This window comes from Thalassophryne amazonica, chromosome 6, assembly GCF_902500255.1.
Source record: "Thalassophryne amazonica chromosome 6, fThaAma1.1, whole genome shotgun sequence".
In the NCBI taxonomy this organism is placed as follows: Eukaryota; Metazoa; Chordata; class Actinopteri; order Batrachoidiformes; family Batrachoididae; genus Thalassophryne; species Thalassophryne amazonica.
Window position 1 is genome coordinate 101912673 of NC_047108.1, and position 22854 is coordinate 101935526.

Genomic DNA, 22854 nt, shown 5'->3' on the forward strand with positions numbered 1-22854 from the left:
GAAAGACAAAAATGAAGGCCGGTATGAGCATGCGCACTCGCGACGAAGACAGTCAACTTAAAACTACGATTCCCAGAATTCTCTCCGGTTCCAAACAGTCATGGCGTCGTGGGGAGAAGTTGTAGCTGCTGAGCAGCAGGCAGAGAACAAAACGGCTTCTGTGTCGTTCGGTTTTGTTAAAACCGTGAAAAAATTCAAACCATTAACAGGACGCTGCGACTAAGATAGATGTCGAAGACTACTTGACTGAAATCGAAGAGAGGAATTAAAAAGGTTGGTTAGCATGCTAATGCTATACTTAGCGTAGCGATTAAATGTTTAGTTAGATAGAAACTTTCCCTGGACAGTCAGTATTCCTTACAAAAAAATGAAAATAAAAATCTTACTTAATGAATGTATTTTGATGATTAACGAGAAGAGCAAATTTACTTTGACTTGACTTTTATTTTAGCAATGAAAGACTGATGAACACAATAAAGCTTTGTTTTGATAATAAGCAATTCTACATCCTCTACTGCTCGCCACTGCTAACACAGTCAGTCAGAAGCTGAGGGCAGTGTGGCAATTCTATTTGTACCTAGCACTTTTAACTGGTCAATGTAGGTCACATGATTACGAGGCTACGTACCTTTTATTTTTGTTTCCTACGTCGGTCCAAAATTATGTTTTGAATTGATGATTTTAACCTTTTTTATTTCAAAGTATTTGTGATTATCTATGGTTATATTGATTGTCATATGCATTTTATATTTGAAGTAGAAAAAAAAAGACATGCTAGGTCATAGAAGGTATCATGCATGAAACTCATACCCTAACTATAATCCAAACTCTCCCATTAAGGCCCGGTCACACGGCACACTACAATATCTGAACAGAGGGGAAAAAGTCACACATCGTTGAGGAAAAAGTGGACGAATGAGCCTGCACTTGTACAAGGGCACAATTTAGAACTAGAAATTGGGGAGGACAAAGTGCGAGGCCCACAGGGCCGAAGCCCATAGGCAAGGGGTCTGGGGGCTGCTTTAGGCCCAGATAAGCTCAGATACATTCTGAGCATCGATTTCGTCTGAGATCTGCGAAGAACAGTTCCTGGTTGCTGCACAATGGAGCAGCACAAAATACCTGTATGAACCACTTTCCTTCTTTTCAGACCAGTTATTTTTGGAGAATCGCTCCAATCGCTCAAACAGGCACCCTCTGTGCTTGCCATTGCTGTCGTCTTTACTGGAAACTGTTGTGTGCCAAAAATCGTTGTGCATCGTGAGAAAACTGCAGTGAAAACTGTGGTGTATTTATGGAAATGTGAAGCCACTGGATATCCCATAAACCCATGGGATAATTTACACAGCTAGGTATGGATAGAATTTTGTCAATATGTCCATATATGGACAGCCACTTTGACATATGCACAAGGATAAATAAAATCAATAACTAAAGGTACAAGACTAGCCAATATATATATATACATACAGTGAGGAAAATAAGTATTTGAACACCTTGCACGTTCCCCCACTTACAAATCATGGAGGGGTCTAAAATTTTCATCTTAGGTGCATGTCCACTGTGAGAGACATAATCTAAAAAAAAAAATCCGGAATGTCACAATGTATGATTTTTTTTAATAATTTATTTGTATGTTACTGCTGCAAATAAGTATTTGAACACCTGTGAAAATCAATGCTAATATTTGGTACAGTACCCTTTGTTTGCAATTACAGAGGTCAAACGTTTCCTGTAGTTTTTCACCAGCTTTGCACACACTGCAGCAGGGATTTTGGTCCACTCCTCCATACAGATCTTCTCCAAATCTTTCAGGTTTGGAATTTCAGCTCCCTCCAAAGATTTTCTATTGAGTTCAGGTCTGGACACTGGCCAGGCCACTCCAGGAGCCCCTCCTTAGTTGCCCTGGCTGTGTGTTTGGGGTCATTGTCATGCTGGAAGACCCAGCCACGACCCATCTTCAATGCTCTTACTGAGGGAAAGAGGTTGATTGCCAAAATCACAGGATACATGACCCCATCCATCCTCCCTTCAATACGGTGCAGTCGTCCTGTCCCCTTTGCAGAAGAGTACCCCCAGAGTATGATGTTTCCACCCCCAGGCTGCATGGTTGGGATGGCTTTCTTGGGGTTGTTCTCATCCTCTAAACATGGTAAGTGGAGTTGATTCCAAAAAGCTCTATTCTGGTCTCATCTGACCACATGATCTTCTCCCATGCCTCCTCTGGATCATCCAGATGGTCACTGGTGAACTTCAAACGGGCCTGGACATGTGCTGGCTTGAGCAGGGGGACCTTACTGCCCTGCAGGATTTTAAACCATGACAGCATCATGTGTTACTAATGTAATCTTTGTGACTGTGGTCCCAGCTCTCTTCATGTCATTGAGTGAGATCTTGCATGGAATCCGAGGGAGATTGACAGTCGTCTTGTGTTTCTTCCACTTTCTAATAAATAATCATAACAGTTGTTGTCTTCTACCAAGCTGCTTGCCTGTTGTCCTGTAGTCCATCCCACCCTTGTACAGGTCTACAGTTTTGTCCCTGGTCCTTAGACAGCTCTTTGGTCTTGGCTATGGTGGACAGGTTGGAGTATGATTGAGTGTGTGAACAGGTGTCTTTTATACAGGTAACAAGTTCAAACAGGTGCAATTAATACAGGTAAAGAGTGCAGAATAAGAGGGCTTCTTAAAGAAAAATTAACAGGTCTGTTTGAGCCAGAATTATTGCTGGTTGGTAGGGAATAAATACTTATTTGTAGCAGTAACATATAAATAAATTATAAAAAATCATACATTGTGATTTCCGGATTTTTTTATTTTTTTATTTTTATTTTTTTAAGATTATGTCTCTCACAGTGGACATGCACCTAAGATGAAAATTTCAGACCGCTCCATGATTTCTAACTGGGAGAACTAGCAAAATCGCAGGGTGTTCAAATACTTATTTTCCTCACTGTATATGTCTCGGGTGTCCCCAAAAAAATGCAACATTTTATCAGCAAAGAAAATGGTCAAAGCATATGTCTCGGAAATAAATTTATGGCTGGATAGAAAGCTGAAAGGTTGAAGTTTTTCATACCAATGTCAATATTGGCTCTGCATTTTGTCAGTCTCTTAGACAACATGTTCAATGTAGGCCCCGTGTTGGCCAATTATGACCTGCAAACGCTTTGGGGAAAGTGTCCTGAGGAATGTTTCGGATTTCTCGGCAGATGTTTTCCTTCAATACATCGATGCTTGGCATCAACATAACTTCAGGGTTTCTGCAAGTAAAAAAGAAACAGAAGTGATTAAGTTTGTAGCATTTAAGGGTCAAACTGAGTGTTTTAAATGTTTATATTTTTTGGGGACACCATATATATATATATATATAACAGTAGTGTTCAGAATAATAGTAGTGCTATGTGACTAAAAAGATTAATCCAGGTTTGAGTATATTTCTTATTGTTACATGGGAAACAAGGTACCAGTAGATTCTCACAAATCCAACAAGATCAAGCATTCATGATATGCACACCTTAAGACTATGAAATTGGGCTATTAGTAAAAAAAAAAAGTAGAAAAGGGGTGTTCACAATAATAGTAGTGTGGCATTCAGTCAGTGAGTTCGTCAATTTTGTGGAACAAACAGGTGTGAATCAGGTGTCCCCTATTTAAGGATGAAGCAGCACCTGTTGAACATGCTTTTCTCTTTGAAAGCCTGAGGAAAATGGGACGTTCAAGACATTGTTCAGAAGAACAGCGTAGTTGATTAAAAAGTTGATTGGGAGGGAAACTTATACGCAGGTGCAAAAAATTATAGGTTGTTCATCTACAATGATCTCCAATGCTTTAAAATGGACAAAAAAAAAAAACAGACGCGTGGAAGAAAACTTAAAACAACCATCAAAATGGATAGAAGAATAACCAGAATGGCAAAGGCTCACCATTGATCAGCTCCAGGATGATCAAAGACAGTCTGGAGTTACCTGTAAGTGCTGTGACAGTTAGAAGCCTCTGTGAACCTAATTTATTTGCAAGAATCCCCGCAAAGTCCATCCATCCATCCATTTTCTTCCGCTTTATCCGGAGTCGGGTCGCGGGGGCAGCAGCTCAAGCAAAGCCCAGACCCTATCCACACACACCTCCCCCAGCTCCTTCGGGGGAACCCCAAGGCGTTCCCAAGCCAGCCGAGAGATTAATCCTCCAGCATGTCTGGGTCTTCCCCGGGGCCTCCTCCCAATGGGACGTGCCCGGAACACCTCTCCAGCGAGGCGTCCAGGGGGCATCCGGAAAAGATGCCCGAGCCACCTCAACTGACTCCTTTCGATGTGGAGGAGCAGCGGCTCGACTCCGAGCTCCTCCCGAGTGACCGAACTCCTCACCCTATCTCTAAGGGAGCACCCTGCGAGGAAACTCATCTCGGCCGCTTGTACCCATCTCGTTCTTTCGGTCATGAGCCAAATCTCATGACCATAGGTGAGGATTGGAAGGTAGAGCGATCGGTAAATCGAGAGCTTTGCCCCCCTACTCAGCTCTCTCTTCACCACGACGTCCGATACAGCGACCGCATCACTGCAGACGCTGCACCGATCCGTCTATCGATCTCACGCTCCATCTGTCCCTCACTCGTGAACAAGACCCCGAGATACTAACTCCTCCACTTGAGGCAAGGACACTCCACCGACCTGAAGAGGGCAAAGCACCTTTTTCCAGTCGAGAACCATGGCTTCGGATTGGAGGTGCTGATTTTCATCCCGGACGCCTCACACTCGGCTGCAAACTGCCCCAGTGCACGCTGAAGGTCCTGATTTCACGAAGCCAACAGAACCACATCGTTCGCAAACAGCAGAGACGAGATTCTGTGGTTCCCAAACCAGACCCCCTCTACACCCTGGCTGCGCCTAGAAATTCTGTCCATAAAAATAATGAACAGAACCGGTGACAAAGGGCAGCCCTGGCGGAGGCCAACGTGCACTGGAAACAGGTTTGACTTACTACCGGCAATGCAAACCAAGCTCCTGCTGCGGTCGTACAGGGACCGGATAGCCCTTAGCAAAGGACCCCGGACCCCGCACTCCTGGAGCACTCCCCGCAGGGTGTCCCGAGGGACACGGTCGAACGCCTTCTCCAGATCCACAAAACACATGTGGACTTGATGGGCGAACTCCCATGAACCCTCGAGCACCCGATGGAGCTGTAGAGCTGGTCCAGTGTGGCTGCGAACAGGACGAAAACCACACTGCTCCTCCGAATCCGAGGTTCAACCATCGGTCGAATTCTCCTCTCCATTCGACTCTGGAATAGACCTACCGGGGAGGCTGAGGAGTGTGATCCCCGTATAGTTGGAACACACCCTCCGGCCCCCCCTTCTTAAACAGAGGGACCACCACCCCGGTCTGCCAATTCAGAGACACTGTCCCCGATCGCCACACGATGTTGCAGAGGCGTGTCAGCCAAGACAATTCCACAACATCCAGAGACTTAAGGTACTCAGGACAGATTTCATCCACCCCAGGAGCCTTGCCACCGAGGAGCTTTCTAACCACCTCGGTGACTTCTGCCTGGGTAATGGATGAGTCCGCCTCTGGGTCCCCAGTCTCTGCTTCCTCTTCCTCTTCCCTGAGCCTGGTTCTGCTGGAGGTTTCTTCCTGTTAAAAGGGAGTTTTTCCTTCCCACTGTAGCCAAGTGCTTGCTCACAGGGGGTCGTTTTGACCGTTGGGGTTTTACATAATTATTGTATGGCCTTGCCTTACAATATAAAGCGCCTTGGGGCAACTGTTTGTTGTGATTTGGCGCTATATAAAAAAATTGATTGATTGATTGATTGAAGATGTGACGATGGGATTGAGGAGATCCTCGAAGTACTCCTTCCACCGTCCAACAACATCCCCAGTCAGGGTCAACAGCTCCCCACCCGCACCGTAAACAGTGCCGGTGGAGAGCTGCTTCCACCTCCTGAGGCGTCGGATGGTTTGTCAGAATCTCTTCGAGGCCACCGATAGTCCTCCTCCATAGCCTCCCCGAACTCCTCCCAGACCCAAGTTTTTGCCTCTGCGACCGCACGGGCTGCGGCACGCTTGGCCTGCCGGTACCTGTCAGCTGCCTCTGGGGTCCCACCTACCAACAAAGATAAGTAGGACTCCTTCTTCAGCTTGACGGCATCCCTTACTTCCAGTGTCCACCACCGGGTTCGGGGATTGCCACCGCGACAGGCACCAGAGACCTTGCGACCACAGCTACGAGCAGCCGCATCAACAATGGAGGTGGAGAACATGGTCCACTCGGACTCCATGTCTCCAACCTCCCCCGGGATCTGGGAGAAGCTCTCTCGGAGGTGGGAGTTGAAGACCTCTCTGACAGAGGGTTCCGCCAGTCGTTCCCAGCAGACCCTTACGATACGTTTGGGCCTGCCAGGTCTGACCGGCTTCCTCCCCTCCCAGCGGATCCAACTCACCACCAGGTGGTGATCGGTCGACAGCTCTGCACCTCTCTTTACCCGAGTGTCCGAGACACGTGGCCGAAGGTCAGATGATACGACTACAAAGTCGATCATCGACCTCCGGCTCAGGGTGTCCTGGTGCCATGTGCACTTATGGACACCCTTGTGTTCGAACATGGTGTTCGTGATGGACAAACTGTGACTAGCACAGAAGTCCAACAACTGAACACCACTCGGGTTCAGATTGGGGAGGCCGTGCTTCCCGATCACCCCCCTCCAGGTCTCACTGTCGCCGCCCATGTGGGCGTTGAAATCCCCCAGGAGAACAGTGGAGTCCCCAATCGGAGTGCTATCTAGTACCCCTCCCAGGGACTCCAGGAGGGTCGGGTTCTCTGCACTGCCGCTCGGCATGTAGGCCGAGACAACGGTGAGAGACCTGTCCCCAACCCGAATGCGTAGGGACGCGACCCTCTCGTTCACCGGAGTGAACTCCAACACATGGCGACTGAGCTGGGGAGCAATAAGCAATGCAACCCCAGCTCTCCGCCTCTCCCCGTGGGCAACGCCAGAAAAATGAAGTGTCCAGCCCCTCTCCAGGAGTTGGGTACCAGAGCCCATGCTGTGCGTGGAGGTGAGCCCGACTATCTCTAGTCAGTATCTCTCAACCTCCTGCACAAGCTCAGGCTCCTTGCCCCCCAGCAAGGTGACATTCCACGTACCAACAGCCAGGGGCTGTGAGCATGGACCGGGCCGCCGGGCCACCCGCCCTCGACCGCCACCCAATCCTCTCTGCACCCGACCCCCATGGCCCCCTCTGCAGGTGGTGAACCCACTGGAGGGCGGGCCCACGTTGCTCCTTCGGGCTGAGCCCGGCCGGGCCCCATGGGCTAAGGCCCGACCACCAGGCGCTCGCTGGTCGGGCCCCCGCAAAGTCCCTCTGTTAAATAAAAGACGTGCAGAAGAGGTTACAATTTGCCAAAGAACACATCAACTGGCCTAAAGAGAAATGGAGGAATATTTTGTGGACTGATGAGAGTAAAATTGTTGTTTTTGGGTCCAAGGGCCGCAGACAGTTTGTGAGACGACCCCCAAACTCTGAATTCAAGCTACAGTTCACAGTGAAGTCAGTGAAGCATGGTGTTGCAAGCATCATGATATGGGCATGTTTCTCCTACTATGGTGTTGGGCCTATATATCGCATACCAGACATCGTGGATCAGTTTGGATATGTCAAAATACTTGAAGAGGTCATGTTGCCTTATGCTGAAGAGGACATGCCCTTGAAATGGCTGTTTCAACAAGACAATGACCCCAAGCACACTAGTAAGCGAGCAAAATCTTGGTTTCAAACCAACAAAATTAATGCCTCGCAGATGTGAAGAAATCATGAAAAACTGTGGTTATACACCGAAATACTAGTTTAGTGATTCACAGGATTGCTAAAAAAGCAGTTTGAACATAATAGTTTTGAGTTTGTAGCGTCAACAGCAGATGCTACTATTATTGTGAACACCCCCTTTTCTACTTTTTTTTTTTTTACTAATAGCCCAATTTCATAGCCTTAAGAGTGTGCATATCGTGAATGCTTGGTCTTGTTGGATTTGTGAGAATCTACTGAATCTACTGGTACCTTGTTTCCCATGTAACAATAAGAAATATACTCAAAACCTGGATTAATCTTTTTAGTCACATAGCACTACTATTATTCTGAACACTACTGTATGAGGTAGTATTTAAAAGTATAGATTCTGCATTTACAATTATTACCCAAGGCCATAAAATATTCTCCTCAGGTATTGTGAAGACTTTACGTCCATCTGTCTGTGCTCACTATAAGTCCAGTCCTATTAGTGCCAGAGTCTTCACATTCACATTGAACATTCTTGGAACACACTCCTTGGACAAGTTCAAAGATGGCTAACCTTGATTTATTTTAAGAGGTATTTTAAGAGGTTAAAATGTCACATTCTGTTTCAATCTGTTCCATTATTGTTTTATTTTTTATTTATTTATTTATTTGAGTGGCAGAGTTGAAATCATTTTTTATTTTATTTTATTCTTTTGCATCGAAGTTGTGAGTTTTTATGCAACCTCAGTCTCTGCTTTCATATAGGTTTAATATACTGTCACACTTCTGTTTGCCACTGTTAAAAAGTATAATTTGAGATGGGTTACATTGCAGTAGCTTACTGACTAATTTTGTTTCTGCCCTGCAGTGCAAAACCATCTGAAAAGTCAAAAGAGCTCATTATCCCAATGATTCAGAAGAATCGCTGGCGCAGATTAGACCAAGCGAGCCACAGTGAGGGCAGTGAAGCGAAAACGTCACCGTCCACCCAAAAGGATGACTCTGTGGAGTCTCAAGCTGTCAAAGAGCTAATTGAAGGTGTGTGTGTGTGTGTGTGTGTGTGTATGTGGGAGTTGTGTAAGTGTACTCCATGTTTGATAGGAATGTGGAGCGCATCATTGGATCACACACACAGACACTTGAATTTTTCTATCTCCTGTACGTAGACTCTCGAAGACAGCTTGAGCAGTGGCAGAGTGGCTCTCAATCAGAAAGCAATCTCAACCTCACCATCCCGCTACTGATGCAAAATAAAGTGCCTGACGGCTTTGAGGATGGGGACCGCATAAAAGTGGACTTAAGGTCCGAATCTGTAAGTTTGGATCAGTCACAAACAATCTATTCTGCATTTACACCACAGAAAAGCATATCACTGGGCTATTCAATTTTTATTTTATTATTTTTTTTTTTTAACTTTTCATTTGTTCTCGTGGAAGCTTTTATGAATTGCTTCCAAGTGTTAGCAACAGCTCTGGTAGTGTTGGGTCATTTTTTTGTGCTTTTTTTATTCATGTGGTGTCTGATAATGATCTTTCTACTGCAGGCACTGTTTAGTCTGAGTTTAAGAAAACACCTGACACTACAGAATTTGCTTTGACTCGGATTGAAATTTGAGTATGTGTGATAGTGCTGATTGCAAGGTGATTATAACAGCACTCCTGTCTATGGCATGTGCACCAATGATTGAGGTTGCACACAAGCATCAGCTTTCTCCCCAGTGACATGCAGACAGCCAATCCAGTCTTATTCTGCTTTTCCTTTTTCTTTTTTGGTTGTTTTTTCATGTGTCCTGACATATGTCATCTCTGTCATTCCACATCTGCACTCAGTCACTGTAGATGTGTCTGGCACAGTATGAGTCAGGGAGAAATTGCTCAGTGTGTCCCTGTACCCAATTTAATGTGTTGCATTCTGTTAGTGGACGCTCCCAGAGAGGGCAGCCTTTAGCAGAGATGATGAGCAGGGCCTCTGCTGTGATCATGGCTGCTGTGGCTGAGTCCATCAGCTCGGATCCAAAGGCTGAGTAACACCAGCATCATAAACTGCTTCTCTCTGTCAGATAGTTTGTGCGTGTTGGAAGGATCCTATATAAGCAATGCATAAGCACCATAATCCTAGGCTTTGGAAAAGGCATGTACTCTGTAAAGGCTATATCATCATCTTCTCTTTTGGCTGCTGCCATTGTTTGTTTGGAATTTCTGCAGCAAAACCTGCAGGGATTCAAGATTTGGCACATATTTTATACCAGATGCATTTCCTGAAGCAGCTCCAGTTGTACTTGCAAATTGGTTCATTGGTGGCATTGAACCTGAGACGACCTTGTTAGAAGTGAAGCGCACTACTGTTGTGCCACCATGCACAAATGCTATCATTTATGACTCGCCAAATTAAAAGACAACCACAAAAATGGGAGCAGCCAGATCAACCCAGATGGTAACTTTGTTTTTCATGGGTAATATCCCAAAGATGAACTTACATGTAGCTCGTCTGCCGCCCGCTGAATGCTGCTACATAGCTGTTAAGATCTCAGTCTACAAAAGGATGTCTGTCAAGTGGAATAAGTGTGGGAAACCGCCAGGGTTTCACACACACTGTTACGCAGTGTATTAACTTTTTTTTTTTTCAATTCTTTAATCAGTCCAAAATTACAACCCCACCCACAATTGATTAATGAGGGGACACACCTTGAAAAGAGCAGGGTAGTGTGTTCTGCCTGCCAGGACTTGCATGTGAGCATTAGTGAATCAAACATGTTATGCTAGCAACATGACACCCAGTAAGTATGCAAAAGTTGGGAAGCAATATAATTCCATAAATTCACACACTAATTTGCCAATTCATTAGGTACACCCACATAAACCTAATGCAGTATCATGTACATGACTGCAATGAATTCTATGCTCAGTTTTTATTGAATTTGTTTGAGAAAGGTATTAAATTATTTTAAGGTATTTCTGGAGTTTGTAATGTGTAGTACTGTTTTACTGCACTTGTTATACTGAGAGCCACATGTAGTGTTTAGCAGTCCTTGTCCCAAGTTTGTTGACAAGTAGTGGTACTACAGGCGTGGTATTCGTCATTCAGAAATGACATTGGCCTCTTGTTTATGGAAATGTGTGTACTGAATAAATTTTATATGCTGTACATTTTTAAAGGCGGTAGTATTGAGTTCCATGTAGCTTGCAATGAGCTTGTCAGTTTTTTCATCAAGTCTGGTGGCCACCAAGGTCATTAATGCTTGTCCACATTTATGTTGTAAATATGTATTGTAGTTTGTTTTTATTTGTTTTGGGGTTTTCCAACATTATCTTCATCTCCCTGAATACTGAAACAAACAGTGTGCATGTGTGTGTGTGTCAGTCAACAGTGACAGATTATGAAAATGTTCCAGTTGAGGCCTATGGGCTCGCCATGCTGAAGGGGATGGGCTGGAAGCCAGGGGACGGCATTGGCCTCACCTTGAAACAGTGAGTAACACGCAGAGATGTTGGAATTTAAAGCATCTTTTTATGTTGCTACTGTTAATATTTTCCAGGTATTTTAATTTTATGCATTAACTAGAAAATATAAGGAGCAATAACAGGATTTCTTCTTTTTCCAAAAAGAACATATTGTAACTCTTGAGCAGCTGAACAAATTACATAAATGTTTTTCAAACAAAAGCAGATTTGGCACAAAATAAATCAACCTCAGCACGCTTAGACCCCACACTCATCCATCTTTTTGCTTACTGATTGTTGTTTTTGTTACAAATTTGATTTAGGGATGTGAAGCCAATTGAATGTCAGCTTCGTCCAAAAGGTTTGGGTCTTGGAGCTGACCGTTCGATAATCAAGGACCTGGAACCGAATCGTCATCGACGCCCCCCAAAACCAGGCGAAGAGCAGGTTAAGGAAGAGGAACTAGTGCTTGGTCCTGGAGGCTTTGTGCTGGTTGAGTCTGGAGCACATAAAGATCTGTATGGCAAGGTACGCTTCAAAGGATTCTCATGTGTTTATGTTTGGCTGTTAAACTTTTTTTTAATTACAATTATTTACTGACACAGAAGAGCTATTCCATAACTATTTACCTTTGTAACAACCTGTTCTAACTTTAATTCATGTACTGCAGATCGAAGGTGTTGATCCAGACAATGCTCGTGTGATAGTGAAGCTAGCTATTGGCGGAAAGACTGTGGTGGTCAGCCAGTATGCTATTAAACTGGTCCCACGCAAGGAATATGAGAAAAACAGCAAAGACCTCAGTAAGTAACTGTAGAAATGGAAAGAAAATTTCACACAGGGAAAATTTCTAGGAGGGAGACTCATCTGCTTCACAGTGTGGAATCTGGGGTTTAGGGTATGTGTGGGACTTCTTCATACAAGTAATGTATTTTATTTTATTTTTTTACATTGTCCAGGTCGCCTCAGTAAAGCTTTTAAAGAGAAGGAAAAGGAGAGAGAGCGAGAAAAGGAGCAACAGAAACGGGACAAGGAGATGACTAACAGTGATGAAAGGACTAAACACAAGTCTTCAGAAAGAGATGGAGGAAAAGAAGACAGGAAGCGGAAACACAGAGAATCCAGGCAAGATAGGTACTTTTCCAGTACATGTTTAATTAATGACTGGATCGCTCAAATTTTATGATCTACAACAATGATGTTGTTTTTGATTCAGTCTTGCTTGTTTGAATTTGTCAAACTATAATTTTATAAAAGGCAGTGCAAAATTGTGGTCATGAGAGGGAGAAATCCAGATCCTAGTGAGGGGTTTTGTTTTTTTTTTTTGAGAAGGGATGTTCATGACTTGTCAGTACATTAGAAACTGATGGACATGCCTTGATGACGATGATTTTTTTTAAGAAAGTGAGGGGCACTACCTACTGTTGGATTGGTTCCCGCCAGCACTTGTCCTGTTGTGCTCGAATTACCTTATGCATTTGTAAAAGACAAATAATGTGAAAATATAGAAACATGCTGAGATAATTTGGTACACACAATAAATGATTAAGAAATGTTTGTTTCCTGTACAGAGAAAAACCTCATTTTAAAGAATCGAGACGAGTACCTCCTGCCCCCTCCTGGCTTCAGAGAGATTTGAAAGTACGCTTCATTGACAAAGCTTTCAAAGGAGGCAGATATTATAACACAAAGGTACTAACGTCTCTTTAAGTGTCATATGATTTGTAGGAGCCATTTGTGGGGTTTTTCTTTGTCACTTTATATTTTTGTTTTGTATTTTGCACAGTACAGTAGGTGGCGGTAAAGAGGTGCACCAGGTGGGTTAAATAGTAGGCACAGGTGATGCGGGCTTTTAATTAGTTTGGGTGTGGGAAAGCCACACAATTTTTACCGCTACTGCTTTCACTTTTTTGTTATAGACACTTGCTATTTTAACCAGAAATGTTGTCAATTATTAAAGAAAAATAAATGGGAATGTCACCCAGTTTTCCCTTACCAAAAAATAGTACTTATAAGTATATAAAAAGTAAACTAGAAGTATACTTGAAACATACTTGCATATACTACTTTTTGGTAAGGGTTAACAGCGACTTTTGAAATTCATTGAAGCGCGTTTGAAAACGGATCTCTCCCCTCACCCAGCTGAGTGACGAAATGCCATAAAGTTACTACATGATTATTCAAAACACCTTTTTGCGCCCTTACCTATTTAAGCTCCCTGAGCATCATCCTGTGCTTATTAATAGTTTACTGCTAAGCAGCAAAACATACGGATTGCATTTGGTAGCATCAAGTCATTTCCTCAGAATGTAGATATTGGTGTTATCATTTTTATTTTTAATTGATCATGTTTTTCTGACGTGGGAATGGACAAAAAACAACTGTTTATAATAGAAGCCAATGTAAATATTGTGCCACACGTTTGGCTACACAATGTTTAAATAATATTTTTAGTTTGTGTATAATATTGGTTGCTTTCAGATGCGTGTAGAGGATATCCTGACGGCAAACAGCTGTGTGTGTCGAACTGAGGAGGGAAGATTGTTAGATGGTGAGTCACCTTAATGCTCTGTATGAGGTTTTTTTTTTGGGGGGGGGGGGGGGGGGGGAGCCAAAGCTTGAGCAATTTCTCAGTCTCAGCATATATGAGTTGATTCAAGCACCGCAATCATTAATCAAATGCAGAAATTCTGCTGGCCTGCCCACAGCCACTGCAGACCACTCAGCTGATTATCTGCACCACTCTGGTCAGTTTTCAAAAATAAAATGATCTGCATTGTGTTTTACTTTTCACTTAGACAGAAGCTACAACAAAATATCTGAGCAGCCAAATATTTATGCGGGTCTCAATTCATTCACACTTGCCGCACGCAGTCAATCAGACAAAAAGGATCTGTAGACAGTCATTTTGGCAGCATACCAGCAACGTTAAATAATTCTGACTGAAATTTTTTTCACGGCCTTAACCAGAAGCTGTTGACCTTCTGTACCTTTTTATACAAACCCTTTTGCAATCACACCCTAGGATTTAGGCCCTGTCACACCTTGACGATTTATCCAGCGTATGCCAAAGTATGAAAAATGTGCAGAATACGTTGGATATGTCGAATTAGTTATGCAGCTGTCACATCTTGATGATTTAGCCAGCATATGCTGACAGCCCAGTTTCCACCAAGTGCTTCGGGTCAGGACGGTTAAGTCCGCCGCCAGCAGAACCCTTTTGTTTGGCATGCTGAGCACTTAAATATTGATAAGCATGTCATCGAGCGCATGTACGCATATAACTTATTTTTATATGGCTCATCAATTAATCTTAGTCCAAAAATGTAGTAAAACCTAGGCTCAGAGAAATTCTGATTTAAACATTTTAGTTGTTAAAATTATTATTATTATTATAAGTAGTAGTAGTATGAAAAATGTCTTCAAAAGTGGACCTTTAATCAAGGAGTGTTGTGGAGGGCACTTTGCCCCCCACAGCACCCTCTTTCTATCTGGATTCACCCTTGGTTTGCAGTCTCTGAGCAGGAACAATTCTTGTTAATGCATTGGGGGGGTCTGGAGTGTTTTTATTTTACCCACAGCGAGGACACTCAGAGATACTCAGAGCAGACTTTCAAAGAAAAGAAACATTTAAAAATATGTTTGTAAATCTCTGCTCTGCTAGCTGTCGTTATCGCACTGTGAGACAGTCAAACACACAGCAGGCTGACCGACCGCCCTCCTCCCCCTCCTGTAGAGTGCAGACAGCACACAGAAGAACAGGGACTTGTGAGCAGGAAAAAACAAACAAAATGGAGATATTATTCTAAAAATACATTTTTGAATGTTCTTAACGCGGCACGCATATCTCGTATCCAACCTTCATTTTGTGTCAGAACGGTGTCTCTGTGAAACCTGCCTTTTGGCAGCCCAATTGGTGGAAATTCATTGTACGACTGAGAACTTTAATCCCTGCTTTCTGGGCTTTCTATGACTGGGAAAGAAGTCACAGATGTGGAAATGACAAAATACTGTCTTTTTGTTGTTGTTGTTGACACCATTTCAGTGATTGGGAGAAAAAAAAAAATCACATAACTATTGTTAGGTTACAAGATGGCACCTTCTGCTCTTTTATGAAATGTCCACTGAGCTCTGACCCATAGTATCTGGGTTATAGGATTTTGTAGAATTCCACTGCCTCTGAGGATGTTCATTCAGTTGTTTAATTTTGTAGAAAAAAAGCAGATCACAGACATGACACAAAAGTAAAGTAATTTCAAATGGCAACTTTCTGGCTTTAAGAAACACTATAAGAAATCAGGAAAAAAAAATTGTGGCAGTCAGTAACGGTTACTTTTTTAGACCAAGCAGAGGGGAAAAATATGGAATCACTCAATTCTGAGGAAAAAATTATGGAATCATGAAAAACAAAAGAATGCTCCAACACATCACTAGTATTTTGTTGAACCACCTCTGGCTTTTATAACAGCTTGCAGTCTCTGAGGCATGGACTTAATGAGTGACAAATAGTACTCTTCATCAGTCTGGCTCCAACTTTCTCTGATTGCTGTTGCCAGATCAGCTTTGCAGGTTGGAGCCTTGTCATGGACCATTTTCTTCAACTTCCACCAAAGATTTTCAATTGGATTAAGATCCGGACTGTTTGCAGGCCATGACATTGACCCTATGTGTCTTTTTGCAAGGAATGTTTTCACAGTTTTTGCTCTATGGCAAGATGCATTATTATCTTGAAAAATGATTTCATCATCCCCAAACATCCTTTCAATTGATGGGATAAGAAAAGTGTCCAAAATATCAACGTAAACTTGTGCATTTATTGATGTAATGACAGCCATCTCCCCAGTGCCTTTACCTGACATGCAGCCCCATATCATCAATGACTGTGGAAATTTACATGTTCTCTTCAGGCAGTCATCTTTATAAATCTCATTGGAACGGCACCAAACAAAAGTTCCCGCATCATCACCTTGCCCAATGCAGATTTGAGATTCATCACTGAATATGACTTTCATCCAGTCATCCACAGTCCACGATTGCTTTTCCTTAGCCCATTGTAACCTTGTTTTTTCTGTTTAGGTGTTAATGATGGCTTTCGTTTAGCTTTTCTGTATGTAAATCTCATTTCCTTTAGGCGGTTTCTTACAGTTCGGTCACAGACGTTGACTCCAGTTTCCTCCCATTCGTTCCTCATTTGTTTTGTTGTGCATTTTCGATTTTTGAGACATATTGGTTTAAGTTTTCTGTCTTGACGCTTTGATGTCTTCATTGGTCTACCAGTATGTTTGCCTTTAACAACCTTCCCATGTTGTTTGTATTTGGTCCAGAGTTTAGACACAGCTGACTGTGAACAACCAACATCTTTTGCAACATTGCGTGATGATTTACCCTCTTTTAAGAGTTTGATAATCCTCTCCTTTGTTTCAATTAACATCTCTCGTGTTGGAGCCATGATTCATGTCAGTCCACTTGGTGCAACAGCTCTCCAAGGTGTGATCACTCCTTTTTAGATGCAGACTAACGAGCAGATCTGATTTGATGCAGGTGTTAGTTTTGGGGATGAAAATTTACAGGGTGATTCCATAATTTATTCCTCAGAATTGAGTGAGTCCATATTTTTTTCCCTCTGCTTGGTCTAAAAAAGTAACCATTACTGACTGCCACAATTTTTTTTTCCTGATTTCTTATAGTGTTACTTAAAGCCAGAAAGTTGCCATTTGAAATGACTTTAGTTTTGTGTCATGTCTCTGATCTGCTTTTTTTCTACAGAATTAAACTGAATGAACATCCTCTGAGGCCGGTGATTCCATAATTATTGCCAGGGGTTGTGTGTGTGTGTATGTATGTATGTATATATATATATATATATATATATATATATATATATATATATATATATATATATATACACACACAGTAGTGTTCAGAATAATAGTAGTGCTATGTGACTAGAAAGATTAATCCAGCTTTTGAGTATATTTCTTATTGTTACATGGGAAACAAGGTACCAGTAGATTCTCACAAATCCAACAAGACCAAGCATTCATGATATGCACACTCTTAAGGCTATGAAATTGGGTTATTAGTAAAAAAAAAAAGTAGAAAAGGGGGTGTTCACAATAATAGTAGCATCTGCTGTTGATGCTACAAACTCAAAAGTATTATGTTCAAACTGCTTTTTTAGCAATCGTGTGAATCACTACACTGTATGAGGTTTTTTTTGTACAACTGTATAACCACAGTTTTTCATGATTTCTTCATATCTGCGAGGCATTAATTTTGTTGGTTTGGAACCAAGATTTTGCTTGTTTGCTAGTGTGCTTGGGGTCATTGTCTTGTTGAAACACTCATTTCAAGGGCATGTCCTCTTCAGCATAAGGCAACATGACCTCTTCAAGTATTTTGACATATCCAAACTGATCCATAATACCTGGTATGTGATATATAGACCCAACACCATAGTAGGAGAAACATGCCCATATCATGATGCTTGCACCACCATGCTTCACTGTCTTCACTGTGAACTGTGGCTTGAATTCAGAGTTTGGGGGTCGTCTCACAAACTGTCTGCGGCCCTTGGACCCAAAAAGAACAATTTTACTCTCATCAGTCCACAAAATATTCCTACATTTCTCTTTAGGCCAGTAGATGTGTTCTTTGGCAAATTGTAACCTCTTCTGCATGTCTTTTATTTAACAGAGGGACTTTGTGTGGCATTCTTGCAAATAAATTAGCTTCACACAGGTGTCTTCTAACTGTCACAGCACTTACAGGTAACTCCCGACTGTCTTTGATCATCCTGGAGCTGATCAATCTGTGAGCCTTTGTCATTCTTCTTAGTGGTTGTTTTCCATTTTCTTCCACGCGTCTCTGGTTTTTTGTCCATTTTAAAGCATTGGAGATCATTGTAGATGAACAGCCTATAATTTTTTGCACCTGCGTATAAGTTTTCCCCTCTCCAATCAACTTTTTAATCAAACTACGCTGTTCTTCTGAACAATGTCTTGAACGTCCCATTTTCCTCAGGCTTTCAAAGAGAAAAGCATGTTCAACAGGTGCTTGCTTCATCCTTAAATAGGGGACACCTGATTCACACCTGTTTGTTCCACAAAATTGACGAACTCACTGACTGAATGCCACACTACTGTTATTGTGAACACCCCCTTTTCTACTTTTTTTTTTTACTAATAGCCCAATTTCATAGTCTTAAGTGTGTGCATATCATGAATGCTTGGTCTTGTTGGATTTGTGAGAATCTACTGAATCTACTGGTACCTTGTTTCCTATGTAATAATAAGAAATATACTCAAAACCTGGATTAATCTTTTTTGTCACACACTACTGTGTGTATGTATGTGTGTGTGTGTGTGTGTATGTATATATATATATATATATATATATAAAATTATTATTTGTGTCAGACACACAGCCTGATCCCGTCAGATCTCAGCAGTGCAGGGCCTGGTTAGTACTTGGATGGGAGACCTCTTTGGAACACCAGGCTGTGTGTGTTTCTCCATGTTACACTGGAGTTGCATCAGGAAGGGCATCTGGCATTTTTTTATTTTTTTTATGTGCTGTTAAAATTTTATTCTATATGTGTTTTATTTTTATGAATGTGTTTTTAATTTTAAGCACGTTGGACACCAGTTGGTGCTGTAAAGCCCCTTATAAATAAATGCTGATTGACTGATTGAAAACTCGTGCCAAATGCCAGTGCAGCTCTGGTTGTATCTGCTGTGGCGACCCCGAACAAAATGGGAGCAGCTGAATGGGCAACAACATTATTTGTGTCAGACACAGACTGTATATATACTGTACAAACCCTGACTGATGTCAGCCATAGGTTTTCTATGGAGTTGTTTTGAAGCCCAAACATTGCTGCTCTGGGTGTCACCATGTTGGTAGCATTTACTGTACCTGTATCACAACCAACATAGATAAAGAGTTGGAGTGTAAACGACACCATGAATGACTTGGGCGGAATCAGTGAAGCCTGAACACATAATTATCTTAAGAATTAGTGACACACTAAGCTAATGGGCTAGCCTCTGTTCAGGTGTTCATTAAATCATATTTTTGGGGACTGCCAGTTGTTTTCCTAACTTTGCTTTAGTAGAGCAGGTAGCTGAGTGGATAAGGAGCTGGCCTGCCAGTGTATATATAAAAGGTATGACTTTAAATCCTGCTCATGCTACCTGTAGATTAAGTGTCTTTGGACAAGACACTTAATCTACATTCTCAGTCCAACCAACTGTAAATGGTTAATGGCCTTGGTTGAGGAAGTAAACTGCATCAGACTGGCATCTCATCTGGGGGGAGTTGCAGACTCTCATCCGCTTGAGACTATGGAATTTGGAGATGAGCACCAGCACCTTAGGGCCTTTACAGGAGTCACTACTCGCTTTGGTGTGGGTATTAAAAATGACAGTCTTTTTTTCCCAGCAGTTGAAGGTTAACTAGATCTAATGTCATCAGGCTACCGATAGCTGCTAAAAATGCTAACACTGTAAGCATCCAAAATTAGATCATGGTAATTTCACTTGATACAAATACTGGCACACAAAGGCCTAAGATGATTCGTCATGAAAATTAACCACACAAGCCATATTACTTCAGGTATTTGTAATAAAATGTTCAATAAAGGCAGCACAGGTGACTTAGTGGTTAGCACTGTTGCCTCACAGCGACAAGGTCGTGGGTTCTATTCCCGTGGCCTTTCTGTGTTGAGTTTGCATGTTCTCCCCGTGTTTGCGTGGGTTTCCTCCGGGTGTTCCGGTTTCCTCCCACATCCAAAGACGTGGGTTAGGTGGATTGGAATCTTTAAATTGTCCGTAGGTGTGTGTGTGGGTGTGTTTGTTTGTCTATTTGTGGCCCTGCGACAAACTGGCGTCCTGTCCTGGGTGTACCCCGCCTCGCACTCTATGGCTGCTGGGATAGGCTCCAGCCCCCCGCGACCCTTAATTGGACTAAGCGGTAGAAGATGAATGAATGAATGTTCAATAAAGACTGTCCTCCACAGCCAGCAGCTTCTGCGTGACCGCAGTTCTGGGCTCAGCAATAATACACAAAGCGAACACACCTCTAATTATACATAACATTATGGCTTGAAACATCTTAAACTAAGATGTTATATATAAAATAATTACCCCTGCACAGTTGTAACAGAGGGGGAAACTAGCTATAGAGAGCAAAATGGACATTTAAACATGGGCTTCTGTGAGAATCTGGTCACTTTTGAAGCAAGCCTCAAGTGGTCATTCAAGGAATTGCAGCTTTTTTCTTCCAGGTGTGCCTCAATTGGAACTATTGAAACTTACTGCTTGGTCAGACGTGCCCACTGCAATATGATACAACACCCGACAATTCACGCTATCTCCGGAATGTAAAGTTGTTCCCCGTTATCTATGCATTCATTGCTTGAGTCTGCTCAATAACTAGCACAAGAAAATTCAAAGCACTTGAGTGAGGAAGACGCGTCTCATTCCCAACACATTTGTTGTTGTTGTGAGACCTTTTGTTGAGGAGTCGAGGGGAAGTGAGCCTCTTTACTTCAGAGGATCAGTAGGCTGTTGGCGCTTGGCTCAGAACTCTGCTCTACATTGGCTGTGAAGTGTTTGCTGCTAATAATTTTTCTTCAGCTAAATGTGCCACAAGTATTTCTTTTAAAATTTGCTCCTGCTTTCTCAGATGTGAAGCAGGATATGCTGGAAACCATTGTGCCAAAGAGTGAATATGATGTCATAATGGTCGTACTGGGTGAACACAGGGGACAGGTGAGTAAAACAGCTTGAACCATAGGATAGGAATAGGATAGATAGGGTGCATCCGGAAAGTATTCACAGCACTTCACTTTTTTCACATTTTATGTTACTGTCTTATTCCAAAATGGAGTAAATTAATTTTTCCCCTCAAAATTCTGCTCACAACACCCCATAATGACAACAGGAAAAAGTTCTTTATTTTTGCAAATTTATTAAAAATAAAAAAACTAATCACATGTACATAAGTATTCACAGCCTTTGCCCAATACTTTGTTGATGCACCTTTGATATCAATTACAGCCTCAACTCTTCTTGAATATGATGCCACAAGCTCACCAGTCTTTGGGCAGTTTTGCCCATTCCTCTTTGTAACACCTCTCAAGCTCCATCAGGTTGGATGGGGAGTGTCGTTGCACAGCCATTTTCAGATCTCTCCAGAGATGTTCAGTCAGATTTAGGTCTGGGCTCTGGCTGGGACACTCAGGGACATTCACAGAGTTATCCTGAAGCCACTCCTTTGATATCTTGGCTGTGAGCTTAGGGTCATTGTCCTGCTGAAAGATGAACCGTCACTCCAGTCTGAGGTCAAGAGCACTCTGGAGCAGGTTTTCATTCAGGATGTCTGTGTACATTGCTGCATTCATCTTCCCCTCAATCCTGACTACTCTCCCAGTTCCTGCTGCTGAAAAACATCCCCACAGCATGATGCTACCACCATCATGCTTCACTGTAGGGATGGAGCCTGGTTTCCTCCAAACATGATGCCTGGGATTCACACCAAGGAGTTCAATCTTTGTCTCATCAGACAAGAGAATTTTGTTTCTCATGGTCTGAGAGTCCTTCAGGTGTGTGTGTTTTGGCAAACTCCAGGTGGGCTGCCATGTGTCTTTTACTAAGGAGTGGCTTCCATCTTGCTGCTCTACCATATAGGCCTGATTGGTGGATTGCTGCAGAGATGGTTGTTGTTCTGGAAGGTTCTCCTCTCTCCACAGAGGAATGTTGGAGCTGGACAAAGTGACCATCAGGTTCATGGTCACCTCCCTGACTGAGGCCCTTCTCCATGATCTCTGTTTAGACGGGCAGCCAGCTCTAGGAAGAGTTCCGCTGGATTCGAACTTCTTCCATTTACAGATGATGGAGGCCACTGTGCTCACTGAGACCTTCATAGCAGCAGAAATGTTTCTGTACCCTTCCCCAGATTTGTGCCTCAAGACAATCCCGTCTCTACAGACAGTTCCTTTGACTTCATGCTTTGTTTGTGCTCTGTTGTGCACTTTTAGCTATGGGATCTTATATGTAGACAGGTGTGTGCCTTTGCAGTTCATGTCCAATTAAGACACCTGGGGTAAATTCAGTTGATTGGGCATTAAGCTATACAGACATCTCAAGGATGAACAGTGGAAACAGGATGCACCGAAGCTCAATTTTGAGCTTCATGGCAAAGGCTGTGAATATTTATGTATGTGTTATTTCTTAGTTTTTTAATAAATTTGCAAAAATCTCAACTTTTTCCACATAGAATTTTTGAGAAAAAAATAATTGAAATAAGGCTGTAATATAAAAATGTGGGAAAAGTGAAGTTCTGTGAATATTTTTCAGATGCACTGTATTTCTTGCTAATATTACTTAAATGTGTGTGTTAAGGTGGGCCGTATTCTCCAGCGGGACAAGAACCAGTGCAGCGCAATGGTCCAGCTAGGCCGGCATGAGAAGAAAGTCTTCACACTGGACTATGACTCCATTTGTCACTATGTTGGAGACAGAGACCACTGATTGGTCTCTGATATTTATCCCACTATTGTGTCCCTTGCCATCCCGTCTAGCTGTTTTTTTTTTTTTTTTGTAATGTACTTCTTTAGACCAGTGTTTAATGGCACTCTGATTT

General features: G+C 42.5%; 1 protein-coding gene across 1 annotated transcript; it reads left to right on the top strand.

Annotated features, from left to right (window-relative positions):
* Positions 1-100: 100 nt before the first annotated feature.
* gpkow (G patch domain and KOW motifs) lies at positions 101-22765 on the top strand. The gene is made up of 12 exons (XM_034171521.1): positions 101-165; positions 259-273; positions 8637-8806; positions 8935-9080; positions 11129-11235; positions 11532-11736; positions 11879-12011; positions 12168-12342; positions 12780-12900; positions 13690-13759; positions 20896-20981; positions 22614-22765. Exons 1-12 carry the CDS (start codon positions 101-103, stop codon positions 22740-22742), a joined length of 1422 nt encoding a protein of 473 aa, XP_034027412.1. The 3' UTR covers positions 22743-22765.
* Positions 22766-22854: the final 89 nt, after the last annotated feature.